At 29.8% G+C, this 21,313-nt stretch overlaps 1 protein-coding gene across 1 annotated transcript; it reads right to left on the minus strand.

The window, feature by feature from the left end:
* Positions 1 to 9,056: 9,056 nt before the first annotated feature.
* SIP2;1 (small and basic intrinsic protein 2;1) lies at positions 9,057 to 11,579 on the minus strand. The gene is made up of 3 exons (XM_068616278.1): positions 11,133 to 11,579; positions 9,544 to 9,804; positions 9,057 to 9,417 (listed from the first exon to the last, which is right to left on the minus strand). The coding sequence occupies exons 1-3, from the start codon at positions 11,412 to 11,414 to the stop codon at positions 9,253 to 9,255; spliced, it is 708 nt and encodes a 235-aa protein (XP_068472379.1). The 5' UTR covers positions 11,415 to 11,579; the 3' UTR covers positions 9,057 to 9,252.
* Between the last annotated feature and the right edge of the window lie 9,734 nt (positions 11,580 to 21,313).

The raw sequence follows: 21,313 nt of genomic DNA on the forward strand, positions 1-21,313 counted from the left end.
ACAAAACCCAAAAACACTACACTATCAACACAAAAAGTACATTTATCACTATTAGCAAACAAACTATTAACTCTAAGCACTAAGAGAACTTCCCTAAGGTGTTTTAGGCGGTCTTCTAGGCTTTGACTATAAACTAAGATATCATCAAAATAAACTACTACATATTTACTTATACAATCCCTTAAGACATGATTCATGAGCCTCATGAAAGTGCTAGGTGCATTAGTGAGACTAAAAGGCATCACCAACCACTCATATAGTCCAAATTTGGTTTTAAAAGCAGTTTTCCACTCATCACCCTCTTTGATTCTAATTTGGTGATATCCACTTTTAAGATCAATTTTGGAAAATATGATGGACCCATGCAACTCATCAAGCATATCCTCCAGTCTTGGGATTGGATGCCTATACTTGATGGTGATGTTGTTGATGGCTCTACAATCACAACACATTCTCCACTAGAGCATCTTTTTTTGGCACCAAATAGACAGGTACAACACAAGGACTTAAGCTCTTTTGAACCCAACCCTTCTCCAACAAGTCTTGTACTTGTGATTCTATCTCCATAGTTTCCTCAGGATTAGTTCTATTGGCTGGTCTATTAGGTAGACTAGCCCCTGGAACTAAATCAATTTGATGTTTTATACCTCTAAAAGGAGGAAGTCCTATGGGGTCTTCCTTAGAGAATATATCATCAAACTTTTGTAAAAGCTCTTTTACTTGAGGAAGTAGAACCAAAGTCTCAAGATTAGTGGCAGTGCATGTAAGTGTTCCTTTACAAAAGATAAGGCTTGGAGGTTGTTCAACAATAAGCATATTTTCAAAGGTATTTTTAAATTGTTCGTCTTGTTGAATGACCTAGTGGGAAGGAACACTCTTCTCCCACGCCTTTGGCTCCCTAAGGGCTTTTTGTTTTTCTAATTTGATTTTTTTTCTCTTCATTCCTCCTTTGTTTCATTTGTACTTGATCTTTTACCACTTGTGAATGTGATAAAGGATTGAGTATAAACTTCTTTTCATTATGGGTGAAGGTAATCTCGTTGGTTAGACCATTGTGCATGGTTTTCTTGTCAAATTTCCTAGGTCTACCCAATAAGATGTGACAAGCTTCCATGGGAACTACATCACATAAAATGTTATCCTTGTAGTTACCCACAGAGAACTCGACTTTCACTTGCTTGTCACAGTTAGTTCCCCATCTTCATTGATCCATTGAAGTTTGTAAGGTTTTGGATGAGGGACTACTTGTAGATTTAGCTTTTCAACCATCCTAGCGCTACAACAATTGCAGCAAGAGCCACTATCCACAATGAGAGAACATATGTTTTCGAAAACTTTGCATCTTATATGAAAGATGTTCTCTCTTTGTGTTTCTAGGTTCACGCTAGTTTGGTTGTTGAGGGTTCTTCTAATCATCATTAATTCCCCCTCACAAGGATATACTCTTTCATTATTCTCCTCCTCTTCTTTCCCACTAGGTGTCTCATCACAACTACTATACTCATCTACCCCATGATGTGAATGCAATAGCAAGAATACATGATTCTTTGACATTCTTAGGAACAACTTGAGTTGGTCATGAATTGGCACTTTAATTAGAATTGGATCAATGTTCTAATTCAAGAACTCACCAAGACTTTGCACCGAACCAAAGCTCACATGGAAGTCCATGTATTGTCAAATTGAATCAAGCAACAAGAATGGAAGAAAACACAATGGAATACAGCCAAAGAACATGAATTACCGAACAGAATTGAGAAATTCAGTAAAGTACCGAACAGAAATGAAGAACAATTAAGCTAGAACATGAACTAGAAAGAAGGAACAAAGCTTGAGAATAGAAAACTTATGGAGATGGAAGGAGAGGTGAGTGATCACGCCACTTAGAGTGTGGATACTCCAAGATTAGTGAGTTGCCGCCACTTGAGGTTCACTATAGACACCCAAGATAAGACTTGATGAAGGCACCAAAGCTCTTCCAATTTCTCTCTCAAATTGAGTAGAGTTTTCTTACTACAATTTCCAAATCTGATTTGTACAAGGGCAGCACCTTTATTTATAGCCTATAAGGTGCTGAAATGCTAAGCTAATCAAATGCAAATGTGCCCCTAATGACATACAACTTTCGGCGCCAACTAGTGCATGTAGGAAGTGTGACTTTCCTTCCTAGTTTGGCACCTCCTAACTCATATCTACACTCCCCCTAGCATCCCTTACTAAGTTCACACCCCCCTAAGCTTCTAATATTTCTAAACTACAACTAAGGATGCTTTTACACAAGAGGTTTCTTATGTTTCCCTCTTAAGCACCATCTACCAAAGATATTACAAATAAAGAAAACAATTGTCCATTATTTCCTAAGGCCTTGAACATGCTTCTTGTAAGCCTTTGAGAAGGATGAATAACGTCTTGCACATCTACCTCTTGATCCTCTTCCTCCTCTTGTCCTTGTTGATTGGCTTCTATTTGTCCTTGGCCTTGATCTCCATCCCCCCCCCCCCCCTTAAAAACAAAGTTCTTTGATTTGGGCATTGAGCTTGTGACCTCTTCCATAACACTTAAAGCACTTAACATCCCTAGTGTGAATAGGTGGAGTGAGCATATCTTTTCCTACACTTTTAGGAGTTTCTCTTGGTTTTTCCTTAGGCACACTCTCTTCCCTTTTAAATTCTCTTCTTGGATAAGAATTAGGGTATGAACATTCCCTACGACTTGAAGTTTTCCTCAAATGTTGTTGTTCAACCTTGATACACAATTGAACCAAATCATTCAAGTTTTGGTAGGGTAAGAGTTCAACTCTATCTCTAATCTCAAGGTTAAACCCACTTAGAAATCTTGCTATGGTAGTGGATTTGGATTCCCTAATGGAGGCTCTCATCATATATAGTTCCATTTTCTGCCTATATTCCTCTACACTTATGGTCTTTTGTTGGAGTCTTTGGAGCTTGTCCATTAACTCCCTATTGTAATAGGAGGGAATATGGCAGCGTCTTAAAGCTCCCCTAAGATCATTCCAATATTCTATGGGAGGATCTTTATGAAGACGCCTATCTCTCTCAAGGGCCATCCACCAATACATAGCATTGCCTTGAAAACTTAGAGTAGCTAAGGGTACTTTGTTTTCTTCGCTCACTTTGTGACAAGCAAACAATTGTTCTACTTTCATCTCTCAATCTAGATAGATTCTACATTTTCTTTGCCATGGAAATGAGGTAGATCTACCCTAACCTCTCTAGGGCTTTCTTTCTTTTCCTTTCTAACTCTTATAGGGGGTGGTTGGTAGTATTCATTGATTTTAAGACTTTGTTCTCCATATAACTCATTACCCCTAGAGCTAGATGCATGCGAACTTTTTTTGATTTAGTGTATTCATCTCTTTCTTTAACTATTTTCAAGGCATCTTGCATAAAATCAAATTGAGCATCCCTTTCTTTAAGTTGGGCCTCATGTTACAATTGTCTATATGAAAGTGCTTGAACATCTTGTGCAATTTTTTCCAAAAGAGTTTTAAGAAATGTTCCTTCACTTTCATTAGAATTGCAAGATGGAGAAGACATGGTTAAAGTTTTGTGTTATAAGTATTTTACCCCAAAAAAGATAAGGATAGTATGAAGGTAGCTTTCCAAGAAAGAGAGGTGGATCATTAGGATCTCTTAAGTACCAAGTCTTTCCTTGCCAAAATCTATCCCTCAAAACTTGTCACAAACCTTTTTCTAAGTAATTTACTTAGATCACAAGTAGGAATGAAAACAAAATTTTATGCAAAGAAAAAAATGCAAAACAATTAACAATGCAAAACAAGTAATTAAAGCAAAACAATTAACTAAGCACAATTAAAGATTACTAACTACAAAGCTTTAAAACTAGACGAATCCTAAGGTGAGGCTTCTAGACACTTAGAGCCATTGAAGACACACTCACCGTCTAATACGTAATTATTCCACTAATTAATCAAAGTTGAATGTAATTACAATTCAAAGGAAATACAAAAGAACTTGAATTACAAAATTAAATTCCAGGTTTTCTATACTATGCACTCCTTGGCTTTTGTTACTCTTTCTTGTTGCATTCCACAATTTGTATATGTTTGTACTCTTATTTGTTGCAGCCTTTGCCTTAACCTCTTAAGGTTAGTCAATTTAAATCTTAAAAAATAGTACCTACTAAGTAGGGATGGACTCACCACAATGGTTAATTCCAACTTAACAAGCACCACTTTGAAATTCTTTCACCAACAATTAGAGGTCAACAAATTTAAAGCAAAGAACAATTCGAATTTAGAATAGGACAACAACAAATGGAGTAATTTGTATGACACAACTTGAAAGGATGTTGAATAAATTTGACAAGCAACCAAATAAGCACTCAATAAAAGGTGGCACACAAATTGAACCTAAGGAATGACACTATAATTGATTAAAAAAAAACAGTACTACTGGAAATTTTAGGCACAAAATGCGTGACTTAGAAAATTTATGCTGAGCTGGATATTTGAAATTTGAATCTGAAATTTTAACCACAAACAATTCAAGATCCTAGCAAACTTTTGGCGCTAGAATCACACCAAAACAATGCACCAAATAATTGTGATAAATTTTTCAAATATATTGTCAAATTACTGTCTCTATTCGCGCCAGGATGTACACCTTTTTCATTTGATTTATCATTGTTTTTCTATTTTGTATTTTGGCTTGATTCTTTTTTTCTTGTTTTTCTAACACACCAATCTGTGTAAATCCAGAATTTCACAATTTTTCTTCAATGGATTTTAATTTGATAAGTAAAAACAGTCAGCACAAAATTAAAAAACAGAGTGATCATAATCCTGGAATTAAAAACAGTTTGAAGAAACTTCAAGAACACAATGGAATTGATGTATAAGAATTTGTATGGATCTAACGCATAAATATGAACTCAAATCTAAAAGGAAAAAGCACCAAAGGATCAAACAATTTCGGATTAAAACTAGATTCAAAGCAAATCAATCCACCAAAATTATCAAAAACAACACTACATTGAATTGATGACAATTTAGGAGAAACATGACTAGATAAAACACAATTGGATTCAAAAATCAAAATGACTCAAAGCAACACAATATAAACCGATTGAAATTGCAATAAAGACTCAAATAAACAGAAAACAGAACAACAACACAAATCTATATGGAATCCTATACAAAATTTGCAAAATAGAAGTTCAAGATCAAATTGAACATGAATGCACCGATTGGATTAAACCAAAACAGCATCTAACACAAAAACAAACTCAAAAACAGCAATACAATCAAGGATTCATGAAGAACAACACGGAATTGAATGAACACAAAAATAAAAACGAAATAAGGCACTTATCTCTTGAAGACCATGGATCTCGATACCAAATGATGGAGAAGTGCCTTCATGATTTGTAGAATTGTTGGTGATCGACGGAAGCTCTATGGAGTGTAAGCGAACAAGGTCCTCCTAGGAGGTATGGTGACCTTGAAGGTGCATGCTAGGTAGGGATTGAGAGTGGTGAGGTCATCTCTCTTTGGTAAGGGGAAACTTTGAAGATCAATAGCCTAACCTAAGAGGTTTTGGGCAAGAAGTGAAATTGGCTCAAATTTGGCAGCAATTCACTATGTATATTAATCTTGTAAAATCAAGAGCCAAGACACTCCTTAAAGAGCATTGGAGGTCGGTTTACACAAGGCAAAAAGAGAGGTATGTTCTAGAATTTAGCATGTGCAATGAATTCTAGAACTTACGCTCCAATTTGGGCTAGCTTGGACCGGCCTAAGTTTAATTAAGAGTTTAGGAAACTCTAATTAAACTTAGGTTGGTATTTTAGGTACCAATTGACATTTTTAACAAAATTACAAAAGAAATATTCTATGCTACTTTTGACAAGAATTTTAAAAGCTATTCTACACTAGGGACTATGGCATCTTTGAGCATATATAGGTAGGTCTTTCTGCCATCAGTGGCAGTGTTCCAATCCTCTTGAAGTTTCTTAGCCATGGCCCTAGTGATTGGGCCAATCAATTGAAGTGGTGCTTGGGCCTCTTCCATCAACCATGGTCAAAACCTTACCTTTAGGCATAGGTTCTGAAAGGTAGATTAAAAATCCTAATTTTATGTGCCTTGTCTTGAAAAAGTAGGTTTGGTACAAGCTCATTTCGCTAAGTACACTCTCTTTTATGCTATGCGAACCTACTCTAGTCTATTTTGCTATTTTGACCCCAAAAGTGAGCTCAAATTATTTACAAACATGTTTTTGTCTTTTAAGAAAACCAGAAGAAAGAACAGTTGATGTTTTGTTCTAAGCCAAGTTCTTCTTCTAGTGAAGTTCGTCTGATATTTGGTGGGGCATTGACTTGATTTGAGACCTTGATATTTTTTTAACTACTTGTATTGTATCAGGAGGTGTTATAAGAAGGCTAATGATATTACAAGAAAAATAAATAACTTTTTTCTCCTCATATTCTCAAAAAATGTGTCCCCTACTATTACATATTTTTCTTCTATCTCTTTTTTTTTCATATTTTGTCTTTAAATATGATTATAGTTAACTATTTTTTTTACAAAACAAATAAAAATACATAAAATAATAAAAAAAGATTAAAAAAAATGAGAAAACAAAGCAGAATTGTACAACATCTCGGTTACTATTTTCATTTTTAGCCATATGTATTTTTCTCTCTTTATTTTGTATTTTTTCATGACTTGGCATGTAAAATCACTATATACCCCTCAAAACATTATTCACTCACTACCTTTGATTCATTATTTTTTTTTTTATGTATAAGCATTCAATCATCTCATATTTTCTTTTATTTTCATAAGCATTGTCCTCTTTATTCTCATTTATGAATTCCAATATTACAACACACTAAAAGTAAGATATATTATAATGTTGTATATTGATCTTATATTTGTCACTTATTTTGTTTAGGAGAGAAGTGCCACTACTCATGATTAATGATAAATTATTGGATTTTATTTTTTTTCCTTTTCTTTTTGCTAGAATTTAAGAAGTTTTTTAGTTTTATAGGTTATTTTAATGAAGTTTTTGTTTTCATTTATTACTTTTTTTTAATTAAAATAAGTTTTATATGATAACTTATGAAAATATTTTAATTTATACTTTTCCTTTACCAATGCACTACATGTGAGCATTTATTACTTTTTTTTAATTAAAATAAGTTTTATATGATAACTTATGAAAATATTTTAATTTATACTGTTCCTTTACCAATGCACTACATGTGAGCATTTATTACTTTTTACAAGTTGGAACTTTCAGTTGTAGGTTGAAAATATGAGAACTAAAAGGTTATGAAAATAGCTAACCATGGAAGTTTCAAACTTCAATACCTATAAGGTTATTTGGAAAAAAAAACTAAGTGGTCAACTTGTGGTGGATAAAATATTAGTACGTCTTTCAGAGAGGTTTGAATAAAAAATGTTTTTGTATAAGAGAACAATGATTTGTTCATGATAATAGTAACAAATTTATGAATGCTTCAAACATAAGTTGTTACGCAACAATAAAGAGAAGAGAAACTTGATTGATAGAACAAACCACACGACATACATGTTCAGAGTTATTATAGGAAATGGAAAACATGAAGGAGTGGAAGGCAAGATAGTTGTATCTGTTGAGACTCCCTAAAGTACAAATTATATTTCAGATATTCTAGTTGTACATAAATTGAGCCAGAGTTTATTGAATGTGGGAAACAGAGAATAATTGTTCTCTAGTTTTTTTTAAAATGAAAGGTAAAATATTTTATTCATCTGGAAGGGGGTTGATGATCATTCAGATGAAAAATAAAAGTTTTCTGATTGAATGGAAGGAAAAAAGAAAAACAACTATTTGCAAGCAACACAAGCTACTCTAATTTGTGGCACAAGATACTTAGTAATTCAAATTATTCGACTTTGAAACTCAAAACTACAACAATTAAAGGTCATGAAATCTATAAAGGTAGAGCATGAACAACTTGATAAGAAATTGAAAGAGAATAAATTCTTAATGATTTACAACAAAAGAACTTTATTGAGTTTATGCAAAAGAACGAAATGAAAATTAACTCCATTCAATCTGCTTCTATAAAACAACAAAATGATTAAAAAAATATGTTGAATCTTGTTAAAGATCAAAAGAAGCAAAATCAACAACTCAATGCTAAAATCATTCACTAGAGTAAGAAAATCAAAGGATAAGAAAATAAAATTGGATAGTTTGGAGGGCATTAATTCAAGGAGACCCACTTTGACAACTTTAAGTAAGAATGAATAATGAAACAAGAGGTTGGACTTTACAAGCTCCCACATGCTTTTGAACAAGAACGTCATAGAAAAACAGATAATGATGAAGAAGAAGAAGAGGATAATAATTATGAAGATGTAGACAATCATGATGATTACAATGATGATTTGAAGGAACATTGTAGTTCTGAAGATTAGATAACAAATATAATGACAAAGACTTGAATTGCTAAGAATTAAGAATTTGACAAGTTTATTACAAATCGAGAGGGTTATGTTTGATGGTATTGTGTAAATTATCTATTTTTTTTAATTAAAATAAATTATCTATGGCAGACAATGGTTTTATAACTCGTTCTTGTGCTTAGCAAATAATGTTACCTAACAACTGTGTGAAAAATCCCAAGAAGCCAGTTAGATAATTCTTCTATTTTCATACATCAAGATGAAAACAATTAAATTAATGTCTTTACAAATTAAAATTAAGTTAAAAGATATTTTGTACTCAAAATTCACTTTTAACTTACAACAACAAACGATATGCCTCGTGTGTGTGTATATATATATATATATATATATAATGAGATTTATTTTGAAAATCCCATGAATCAAAAAATATATCATGATAAAATAACATTGTCAACAGTGGTGTTGCATTGTTGTTCTGCATTTGAAAAAAATCAACGTTTATACGTGAGTTTCCTTGCCTTTTCATCTTTATCTATGTATTACACAGCAGTGTTTGCCGTGGTTAATAAGATAGAGGAGGAAAGTAGAATGCATGAGTCATGCACGCGTGTGTGAATGAAATTGGACAATTGGAAAAGCATGGAGTATTACAAAACACAAAAGTTGACAACAGAGTACACTCTGATCAATGATTATACCTACACACCTGTACAAGTTCTTGGCTTGCCAAATATTCATCCCACAAACTGTACAAACAAAAATTGAAAGCAAGTGGAAAGAAAGACACTTGGCACAAAATGAAGTTTCTTCAATCCGATTTACTCTTTGAGGCTGTGTTATCTTCTTTTGCAGGCTGCACCAGCAATTTGCTTGTCCACACTGCTAAAATAGTTGCCTCTATGGGAGCAAGCCAGTATACAAAGAAGTGCTCCTTTGTTATGTGATCCCCTCGTGCATAAGCCCATCCCATTACCTGAACAAGTCAAACCAAGGTTTCTTAGCAAGAAAACAACTAAGGTTTCTTTCTATGCTTCACATGACCAAAGTTGTCTGATGAATGTAATGTGATGACAGAAAATTTGGATACAGCAGTACTTACAGATGCAGGGTTCATGCAGCCACCAGTCAGATCAGAACCAAGAATATGAAGTGTTAATTTGGAGAGGCTGGAAATCCAAGTCTTCATGAAGAAATTTTCGCGAATTTTTGTGGTAAGTCCAAGTGAAATGCTTACAATTGCAAATGTTAATAATCCTTCTGTGAGTGCACCCTGATGAATGTCAACATTCAAACGTGGTCCCTGTCCTACTTCAGGAATGGTTTCGATAAGAAATTTAACGCCAACAATCGATGCAATCACCTGGAGAGATTGACAAACATTCATATTTCAATGATAATCTTCAATTCATGTTGAGTTTTGAGATAATCACGGCTATGGTTGAGATGTATAACAGAAAACAAGCAATTGCAGGAAAGTGATTAATGAAGTTGCTTTGTAGCATAGACAACAAGAATTAGATAGTTGTAAAGGTAAGAGAACACTCGAGCATCCTGATTAATCTTTTTCTTCGATGTTTGTAAGTATGTAAAAGCATGTGAGTCTCTGTATGGTCATGTGCAAGGGAGAATTGGAATCTACAAAGCATCTAAGCACATCGACATAAGCCTTTAAACAGATAAGCCAGTGGATTTCTATAGCAATAATTGATTGATTTCATGAAATTAAGGATCCATGGATCGGAAGGTATTCCCACAAGGTAATTCTAAATCTACAAAGTTGGAGTTTAGGTATAAACATGAATCTAAATTTTGATTTACCTAATTCAAATATGAATGCATCAATCACAATGCAACGAATAACTTAAGAAAATAGTTTGGCAATGAATCAAGGTCAGTATGTCACTGATCAACATAACAAGAAAATCGTGTTACTGTCCAAACATAAGAAAAGCACAAAGTTTGAATCTTCAGAGCAAATTCAAAGAAATCCTATGGCAGCTTCAAAATTTTAACTAACTATCAAAGAGTTGACTTCCCATAATGTAGTTAAGCCATCTTCTGCACATTGAAAATATCAAGATATTCAAATAATATCTAAAAGGTTCCACCCAACACCTGATTATTAAGTTCAATAATTGCCAGTGCCAGCAAATCCGGCACAATAGCGCAAAGACAAAAGGGTAGAGAATACAATCATGCAGGGTGGAACAAGCTCATCCAATCACAAAAACCTAGTCAGACGTAAAATTCCAAAAACAAATCAATTGACTTATAACGGCATCAGAAAAAACCGACAAACAAATTCAATTCAGACAATTCATCAACCAACAACACTAAAAAATTATCACCACCTAACCCAACTAAACTTCTGAACTTTTCAATCAAGCCAACAAGAAAAAAACGAACACAATTAACCAGCAATAGCATGAAATTCAACCCCAGTCAATCTCAGTCAAAAGGGGGGCAAAAAAGGTCAACTTTCACATACGTCCCAATGCTAATTCGTTACAACGAAAATTTTTGACAGACCCACAAATAAAAAATTCCGCTTCCTCCAATTTTCTTCAAAACTCCAATCCAAGCCATTTAATTTAAAAACCGGGGTAGAGCAAAATCAAAAAGAAAAGAAAAAGAAAGACCCAAAACGAAAAGGACATTCATTTGTTCATAACAGAAGAAAAGCAGAACCTGTGCGGGGATTCTAGCACCAACGCAGTAGAGGAAGTTGTTAAAATTCCCAGAGATAGCATCAGCCAAAACGGTGAGGGGGTTGTAGGCGCCACGTGTAACCTTGACGAGAAAGGAGAAGAAGAACATGTTGGCGACGGAGAAGGAGGTTTTGATAACCTCACCAAGGGGTGAGTGGTCGAAGCCAAGATGTTGGAAGACGATGAGGCGAACGAGGACACCGGAGCATACCCACATGAAAGACAGAACGAAATCTGCAAGCAAAAGCCTGAGTCGTCCCATCTTGAACGATTACGGAATGTGTAAGTGTGGGTGTGCAACTACGCCCATCAATCTTCCTTCTTCTCTTTTTTATGGATGTCAAATATGAAGAAGCACTGGCTGGCAGGGACAAAGGAATCGCATTCCCAAATAGTAAATTCAATGTGGCCACTTGTGTTTTGGCACATTTTATAAATAAATATTCTTGTTTTTTTAACATCATGTGAGAACTTCTTGCTATTTTTTTGGAAAACATATTTTTGTAATCACATTCTTGCATACTCAGTTACTCTCTTTCTTAATGAGATGTTATTTTTAATTTTTTGTAATACTTATCACCTAAATTTATAAGTTTTTTTAATACCATATATAAAGACTACAGGAGTAATTTATAAATATAGAAACAATCAATAATACTTTGATTGGAAGATGATATTTAATTTTTCAAATAACACTATTTATATTTTTATTTCTCTATCTCACACTTTTTTTTTAATCTAACATTCTTTTGTTTTTATTTTTTTATCTAACATCATTTTAAAAGTAAAAAAAATAATAATAAATTAAAAAAATTGAATACATTAAAAAAATAAATATTTTAATGTTTAAAATAGTTATTAATGAATAAATAAATGAGTTTTTACAAAATAAAAATTAAAAAGTAATAAATTAAAAATGTTTAGTTTAATTTTTTTTAAGAATGAAGAAAATAAAAAATTAAACCCTACAACAACATAAAAGTTGAATCTATAAACATAAATTAGTATTTATTTTTATTATTATTGATGATGTAATCATGTTAATTTCAAGTAAAAAATACATGACATAATTATAAAAAAACAAAGTCAATTAGTATTAATTAGTAGTGGATACAAATAATATTGAAGTGTCTACACTAAATGCAAAATCCTAAAAAAAATTAATACAAATGCTACACTTAATGCTTAAAAATGAGAAGAAGAAAAATGCAAAAATAAATAAATATAAAAAATAAAAATAACAACAATAAAAATAAAAACAAAAAACAAAAATAAATAAAGAATGGCAGAAAAAAAAAGATAACTAAAAACTTAAAAGATAAAAAATAAAAGCAAAATAAAATAAGATAAAGATAAAAGAACCTCAACAGGAATGTCTAACTCAAGTCGAATAAGGACTCATATGGACATAAGAGAACAATAAGATAAAACAAAAAATGTTCATATTGTCAAACACCAGGACACACAAAAAGAATGTGTCCCAACATTACTGGATGATTCACTTCTCGTCATTAACTATGTTTCATTTCGTACAAACTATTTAATGTATCATTGAAAAAACTATCAAATGAATGATCATCTCTTATTTATTTTTCTTTTTATGTCCAACATATACTTATTTAGTATTGCTTTATATCTCTTATCTTTATCTTATTTTGATTTGTTTTTATTTTATTTTTATATCTTTTCTTTTATAAAAAGCTTTCATGTTAGGCATCACTATGCTACTTGACATCTCAGCTAGGCTAACACCTCAAGTAACAACAATCATTTGTCATCACATGAAAAAAATATTATTAAAAAAATATATATATAAAAATATGGGGGGACTAAACCAAAATCCATGTTAACAAAAAACGATACATAGGTAGATTGTACCTATTAATAAAGAATTCTAAGAACAGACTAGATGGAAATCAATGAAATGATTCTCTATGAATAAATCCTAAATTAGTCAACTTATCAGCACACGCATTCCCTTCACGAAAAATATGAGTAACCCTAAACCAGATTTTTCCACAGTAATTAAGACAAGTATTTCATCAATTACGAAACATCCAAGGAACATTTTTCCTAGCAGTAAACGCAACACAAACCAAGGCAAAGTCACATTCCAGCCAAACATTAGTAAGTCCCAACTTTTGAGCTTCCTCCAAAGCATATATAACTCCACAAAATTCAGCAACCAAAGCAGACTGAACGTCAAGAAACGCAGAGAAAGCTCCAATAATCTCCCTCATACTCCCACGAAAAATATCTCCACAAGTGGCAAGACCTGGATAACCCCTAGCAGCCCCATCAGTGTTAATTTTAACCCAGCTTGGTGAAGGAAACTCACATATAACAGGAAGAGGACGAAGAACTTTACCAGTACGAGTATTAATACCAAAAAACTTAATCACACTAAAATCCATCATATTATTCTTCATTGAAGCTTTAGAAGACTTTCCCACTAGACAAGTTAAATCTTTAATAATTGAAATAGTCTTAGAAACCTCAATCTTATCCTGAAAACGAGCATAATTCCTCATACGCCATAACATCCAAATAGAAAAAGTTATCACAGCAAGCTTAATCAATTTAACCAATGGACTACCATCACTCTTAATAAAAGAAAGAAGATCATACTTATTAGAGAAATCAGAAGTAGGAAAAATTTTTCGAACCCAAATCCAAATATACAAAGCATTAGGGCATTCAAAAAATAAATGATGAATAGATTCCTCATGCTTTTCACAAAGTGTACACATAGAACAAATATGGAGACATTTATTTTGAATATGTTGATCTATAGGAAGCCACCCATGAAATTTTTTCCAAAGAACAAGAGTTTTGGAAGGTGGAATATCTAAAAACCAAATAAATTTACCCCAACAATAGGGAACTCCTGGTTCCAAGAAAAAAGTCCTAGTCGATTTAAGAGTGAACCGACTAGACTCATCTAGAATCCAATTAGGAACATCCTGATCCGCCCTAACCATTATATGACTAAAAAGATGAGGCATTTGCTGTGAAGACAACGGAATATTCCAATCACGACATGTCCAAAACTGAGAAACTATATTCGGAATGCTAATACCATCAGATAACCCTGCAATATGTGCTAAAGGAGTAGTAGAACACCATTTATCATTCCATAAATTAATAAAAGAACTTGTACCAACAGTCCAAGAAGTATAATCAAGTATAGTATAATAAAACTACTTAATTCCAGGCCTAAGGGATGAGGATCTATAAACCATTTTAAACTCGTATGTTGATTTAAGAACCCTGGCTTTCAAGAGCAAAGACCAAGACCTGTCGCTATAAGCAAAGTTCCAAGCAAGCTTAAGAAGTAATGCATTATTTTCATGGTGAAGGTTAACAATCTTCAAACCTCCATTCTCAAGGGGAGAACAAATCGTAGCCCAATTAACAGTAACCCAATCAACTTTGTATGCCACATTACCTCCTTAAACCTTTTTAGAGAGCATGTTAATAGCCTTTGAAGCAATACCAATACAATCCTGAATTTGTCTCCCCTGCACAAACCCTAAACAAAAATGTCATCAGCATACAAAACATGGGAGGGAGTGAGAAAACCTTCCGGACCAACCATATGTAGAATCTTCTTATCATTCACAAGCTTAGAAAGACCTCTACTAAGAACTTCCTCTGCAAGACAAAAAAGTATAGGAGACAAAGGATCACCTTGTTTAACCCCTCTACTACAAGGAAAAAAACTCACCAGACTGCCATTTATTATGATAGAAAGCATAGTAGACCAGAGAATAGTACTAATCCAACCGACAAACGAGGAGTGAAAACAAAAGCATGTCAAAACTAATAATAAAAACATCCAACTCATAGTATCAAAGGCTTTATGAATATCAACTTTGTATGCCACATTACCTCCTCAAACCTTTTTAGAGAGCATGTTAATAGTCTCTGAAGCAATACCAATACAATCCTGAATTTGTCTCCCCTGCACAAACCCATACTGATTAGGAGAAATTATTCTGGTAGCCACAAGGGCAAGCCGATATGCCAAAATCTTGGAAATAATCTTAAACTTAAAATTAGCAAAGGCTATTGGCCTGTAATATTTGATGGACTCAACACCCTGAAACTTAGGAATAAGAGATACAACATTACTGTTCATTCTAGGGAAAATCAAGTTTTGCTTAAAAAACTGTTGGACAACATTGCAAACATCTGCCCCAATAATATCCCAACAAGAATGATAGAAAACACCACCAAAACCATCAGGACTAGGAGCACTATTACCATTAAGGTTAAAAACAACATTCTTGATTTCCAAAAAATCAAGACATTTCATCAACATCATATTCTCCTCCGAGGAAACCAGATTAGGAACATAAGTAACAATAAAATCTTTCATATTACCTATATCCTGATCATGAGAAATAGACTCAGCATAAAGAGTTTTATAAAAGTCCAAAATATGTTCCTTAATGGTTTTAGGATCCTCAAGATTTCTTTTTATATCTTTTATCTTTATCTTATTTTGTTTTGCTTTTATTTTATATCTTTTATGTTTTTAGTTATTATTTTTTTCTGTCATTCTTTATTTATTTATGTTTTTTGTTTTTATTTTTATTGTTGTTGTTTTTATTTTCTATATTTATTTATTTTTGCATTTTTCTTCTTCTAATTTTTAAGCATTAAGTGTATCATTTGCATTAGTTTTTTTTTAGGATTTTGCATTTTGGGTAGACACTTCAATATTATTTGTGTCCACTACTAATTAATACTAATTGACTTTGTTTTTTTTTTATATAATTATGTCCTGTATTTTTTACTTGAAATTAACCTGATTACATCTTCAATAATAATAAAAATAAATACTAATTTTTGTTTATAGATTTAACTGTTATGTTGCGGTAGGGTTTAATTTTTTATTTTTTCATTCTTAAAAAAATTAAACTAAACATTTTTAATTTATTACTTTTTTATGTTTATTTTGTAAAAACTTATTTATTTATTCATTAATTATATTTCTAACTATTTTAAACATTAAAAATATATTTTTTAATGCATTCAAAATTAAAATGATCGATTTTTTTAATTTATTATTATTATTATTTTACTTTTGAAATGATGTTAGATAGAGAAATAAAAACAAAAGGGTGCTAGATAGGGAAATAAAAACAAAAAGATGCTAGATGTGAAAATAAAAGTGTAAATAGTATGAGGAATTGAGTCGAAAGATGGTAGGAGTGGAAATGGGAGAGAACAATGGGAAAGTGAGTGGAAAATTATGCGGTTTAAGATGTGACTCAATTCCTCATATAGCACTATTTACACTTTTATTTCTCTATCTAACACCTTTTTGTTTTTATTTTTCTATCTAGCACAATTTTGTTTTTATTTCCCTATCTAGCACCATTTCAAATGTAAAAAAAAATGATAACTTTAATTTTGAATGCATTAAAAAAATAAATATTTTTAATGTTTAAAATAGTTATAAATATAATTAATGAATAAAGAAATAATCTTTTACAAAATAAAAATAAAAAAGTAATAAATTAAAAATGTTTAGTTTAAATATTTTTTAAGAATGAAGAAAATAAAAAAATTAAACCCTACAACAACATAAAAGTTGAATCTAACTAGTATTTATTTTTATTATTATTGATGATATAATCATGTTAATATCAAGTAAAAAATATAGGACATAATTAAAAAAAAAAAAACAAAGTCAATTAGTATTAATTCGTAGTGGACACAAATAATATTGAAGTGTCTACCCTAAATGCAAAATCCAAAGAAAAAAACTAATGCAAATGCTACACTTAATGCTTAAAAATGAGAAGAAGAAAAATGCAAAAATAAATAAATAAAAACAACAACAATAAAAATAAAAACAAAAAACATAAATAAATAAAGAATGGCAAAAAAAAAGCTAAAAACTTAAAAGATATAAAATAAAGCCAAAATAAAATAAGATAAAGATAAAAGATATAAAAAAAAATCAGAACTAGATAAAGATAAGAGATATCAGATGATATTGAATAAGTATATGTTGAACATAAAAAGGAAAATAAATGAGAAATGATCATTCATTTAATATTTTCTTCAATTGTACATTAAATAGTTTGTGCAAAATGAACCATAATTAATGACAAGAAGTGGACGATCCGGTAATGTTAGACACGTTCTTTTTGTGTGTCCTTATGTTTGACAATATGAACATTTTTTTTGTTCGATCATATTGTTTTCTTTTGTCCATATCAGTCCTTATGTTTATAGATTCAACTTTTATGTTGTTGTAGGGTTTAATTTTTTATTTTCTTCATTCTTAAAAATTAAACTAAACATTTTTAATTTATTACTTTTTTTTTATTCTGTAAAAACTCATTTCTTTATTCATTAATAACTATTTTAAACATTAAAAATATTTATTTTTTTAATGCATTCAAAATTAATTTTTTTTTTTTTTTACTTTTGAAATTGTGCTAGTTAGGGAAATAAAAACAAAATGGTACTAGATAGAGAAATAAAAACAAAAGGGTGCTAGATGGGGAAATAAAAGTGTAAATAGTGTTATATGAAGAATTGAGTTTTAGATGTAGGAAAAATGAGTGAATTTAAATGGAAAGATTGTAGATGATATGATTGATGTGACTTTATTGTGAAAAAGAATTAATTATATAATTTAATCATTTATAAAAATATCCTTATTTTGAAATTGTTAAGGAATTGAACTAAAATAAAAATAAATATGTATATATGAAAGTTGAATCATGTCTTTATATATTTAAATAAAAAATTATAAATAAGAAAAAAAAGTGGAATACCAAACTTTTTTTTAACATTATTTGTAATTTTAAATTAAATTAAAAAAATTCTAGATTTAATGTGGAACAATTTTTAGAATTTTTTGACAAGTGTAGGTATGTGAACTAAAAGGCTAAAATACCTCAAAATACTAAAAAAATATTGTTAAATTATTGATTTTTGGAAAATTGGGTGGACTCAGTCGTTGACCATTGAGTTCCTTACCTAATTTTAAGCAACTTTCATTTTAACACATATCATTTTGACATCTCTATCAAAAGTTATGACCATTTGAAATTTTTTCTTACTAGTTTTTTCCAACTCAAAATCTATCACTATTCTATGCAATGTAAGGATTCCTCCGTCAAATATACACTTAATGAAGTTACCATGAAATCTCTCACTATTCTATGGAAGCCACAACCTATGTCTCAACATGCATGCCTAGCCAATTAAAATATAAACTAAACATTATGTACACATGAAAGTAGGAAGGAATTCCAATACATGTTCTACCTCTATGTACATCATTTTCATTCATAAGACAATTTAGTAAAATAAAACAATTAAAATGTACCCCAAAGTTCCATAACTGATTAGGTTTAGAAACATAATTCATTATGGTTATGGTCATAATTACCCTTACCATAATGGATTATGTCTCCAAACCTAATCTCTTATAGGACTTTCAGGCACATACAGATCTTTTTTTTTTTCACATAAACAACGTAAATTGAACATGTATGGTCAAAATTAATTTGTCATGCTAAGAACATAGGCCATTCACCATTAATGACCAAACTTACTTCATGGGTGTCTCCTCCTCCTCCACTCCCTTTTCTTTCATTACAAACATAGTTGTCATTCACCATTAATGACCAAACTTACTTCATGGGGTGTCTCCTCCTCCTCCACTCCCCTTTCTTTCATTACAAACATAGTGGCCATTCACCATTAATGACCAAACTTACTCCATGGAGTGTCTCCTCCTTCTCCACTCCCTTTTCTTTCATTACAAAACAACTAAAATGCACATACTCTCTAAATTCTCTTATAGTGTTCCAACCCCAAATAAGCATAGTGTAAAATAAATGGATAATTTAATCAATACATTATTAGACGTTCATAATATTATACTTTTAATTAATCTTTGCATATATAAAGTTTTATTAATTTTTTTATAAATGGTAAATTTTAAATATATAATAGTTAGTTATTTAGCCGCTTAAATAATTTTGGATGATTCTACTTTTCTCTCTTTAAAATTTATCAATCAGATGGGTTATCAATAAGACATTCTATGCTATTCATAAATTTTGCGTGGAACTATTTCGAGAAACAAAAATTCATCAAGTGTGAATACAATTTTTCAAATAAGATTAGTTTTATTGTCTAGTGTATATATATAGTTGACAAGATTAATCTGATTTTCTAATATATATTTATGAATTAGACAAGTCCCAAAACTAAAGAATTTTTATTATCTTTTCAATAATAAACATCAAATACGAACTCTAGACATTTGATTTTTTTCACGTATTCATTACTCAATTCAAATAAAAAAAATATTGAATTGGGTTAGATGAATTTTTTACATTCTTTTTAGATTTAATACTATTAATATAGATTGAATTAATTTTTTAATGATTCAAAAAGTTTTACAAATAAATGAATAATTACTGAAAAGTGAGACTTTTCCTCAGATAACACTATCTCCACTTTTATTTCTCCATCTAACACCTTTTTGTTTTATTTTTCTGGATCCTTTTGTTTTTATTTCCCTATCTAACCCAGTTTCAAAACTAAAAATAAAAATAAAAATAATTTATTATTTTATTTTATTTTTATTTTTATTGTTGTTGTCTTTATTTTCTATATTTATTTATTTTTGTATTTTTTTCTTTTTATTTTTAAGCTTCAAGTGTAGCATTTACATTGTTTTCTTTAGTGATTTAAAAATAAAAATTAAATACATAAAAATTTATGAAGAAATATCAATAAAAAAGAATGAAATAAAATATTTTATTGGTATTTTGATGTAAGTAAATATTATGGGTAAAATAAATGTAAACTTGTAACATTATTTTTCTTTTTTCTTTTTTGTATTTTTATAGTAAATTTGAATATTTGTAAATATAATTTTATAAGAAAATTCATATGAAAATATTATAATAAATTATAATGTTGGTATTTTTTTTTTGTTAAAAAGATATTAAAATAAGTAATAGTAAAAATTAAATAAAATTGTTTGGATAATTTATAAAAATAATTAATTAAATGGTTTAAAATATTATAAATAAAAATTAAGTTATTAATTGATGATATGAATGTAATAATAAAAAAATTAAGTGAATAAATTTATTATTAGTTTTAATAAATAAATAAATGTATAAATTATAATTTTAAAATAAAAATTAAGAAAAATTATATTTAAATTGAAAGATTATGTAAATAATGAGTTATATATAAATATATGTCATAAATTATAATAATAAATATTATATAATCATATTTAATTATAAATAAATATAAAAAATTATAAAGATAAATGGAATATGTGGTGAATACTAAAATAAAATAATTTAAAAAATATTAATAAATTGAAAATAATTGATAATTTTAATTTTGGAGGCATTAAAAAAATAAATGTATTGGTTGGAAAAAATATTTTTAATGTTTAAAACAGTTAGAAATATAATTATTAAAGAAAGAAATGAGTTTTTACAAAATAAAAATAAAAAGTAATAAGGACGTGTTTCCACATTACTAGCGTCCACTTCTCGTCATTAATTATGTTTCATTTCACATAAATTATCCAATGTACCATTGAAGAAAATATAAAATAAATGACAATCTCTAATTTATTTTCTTTTTTATATTCAACTTATATTACATCATTTCTATAATTAACAACTAATAAACATGAAAACATTTAAAACCAATTCACATTTATGTTATTTAAATCTCATGTATTTCCCTTTTCCACCTTTAACTAATATATAAATATATAAATTGTATTTAAATTAGTGTTCACCACATATTTCATTTCTCTTTATAATTTTTTATATTTATTTATAATTAAATATGTTTATATAAGATTTATTATTATAATTTATGACATATATTTATATATAACTCATTATTTACATAATCTTTCAATTTAAATATAATTTTTTTCTTAATTTTTATTTTAAAATTATAATTTATACATTTATTTTTTATTTTTTATTAAACATGATAATAAATTTATTCACTTAATTTTTTTATTACATACATATCATCAATGAATAAATTAATTTTTATTTATAATTTTTTAAACCATTTAGTTAATATTTTTTTATAAAATATCCAAACAATTTTATTTAATTTTTACTATTACTT

The sequence above is a fragment of the Phaseolus vulgaris genome, chromosome 1 (genome assembly GCF_051622355.1).
Source record: "Phaseolus vulgaris cultivar YP4 chromosome 1, ASM5162235v1, whole genome shotgun sequence".
In the NCBI taxonomy this organism is placed as follows: Eukaryota; Viridiplantae; Streptophyta; class Magnoliopsida; order Fabales; family Fabaceae; genus Phaseolus; species Phaseolus vulgaris.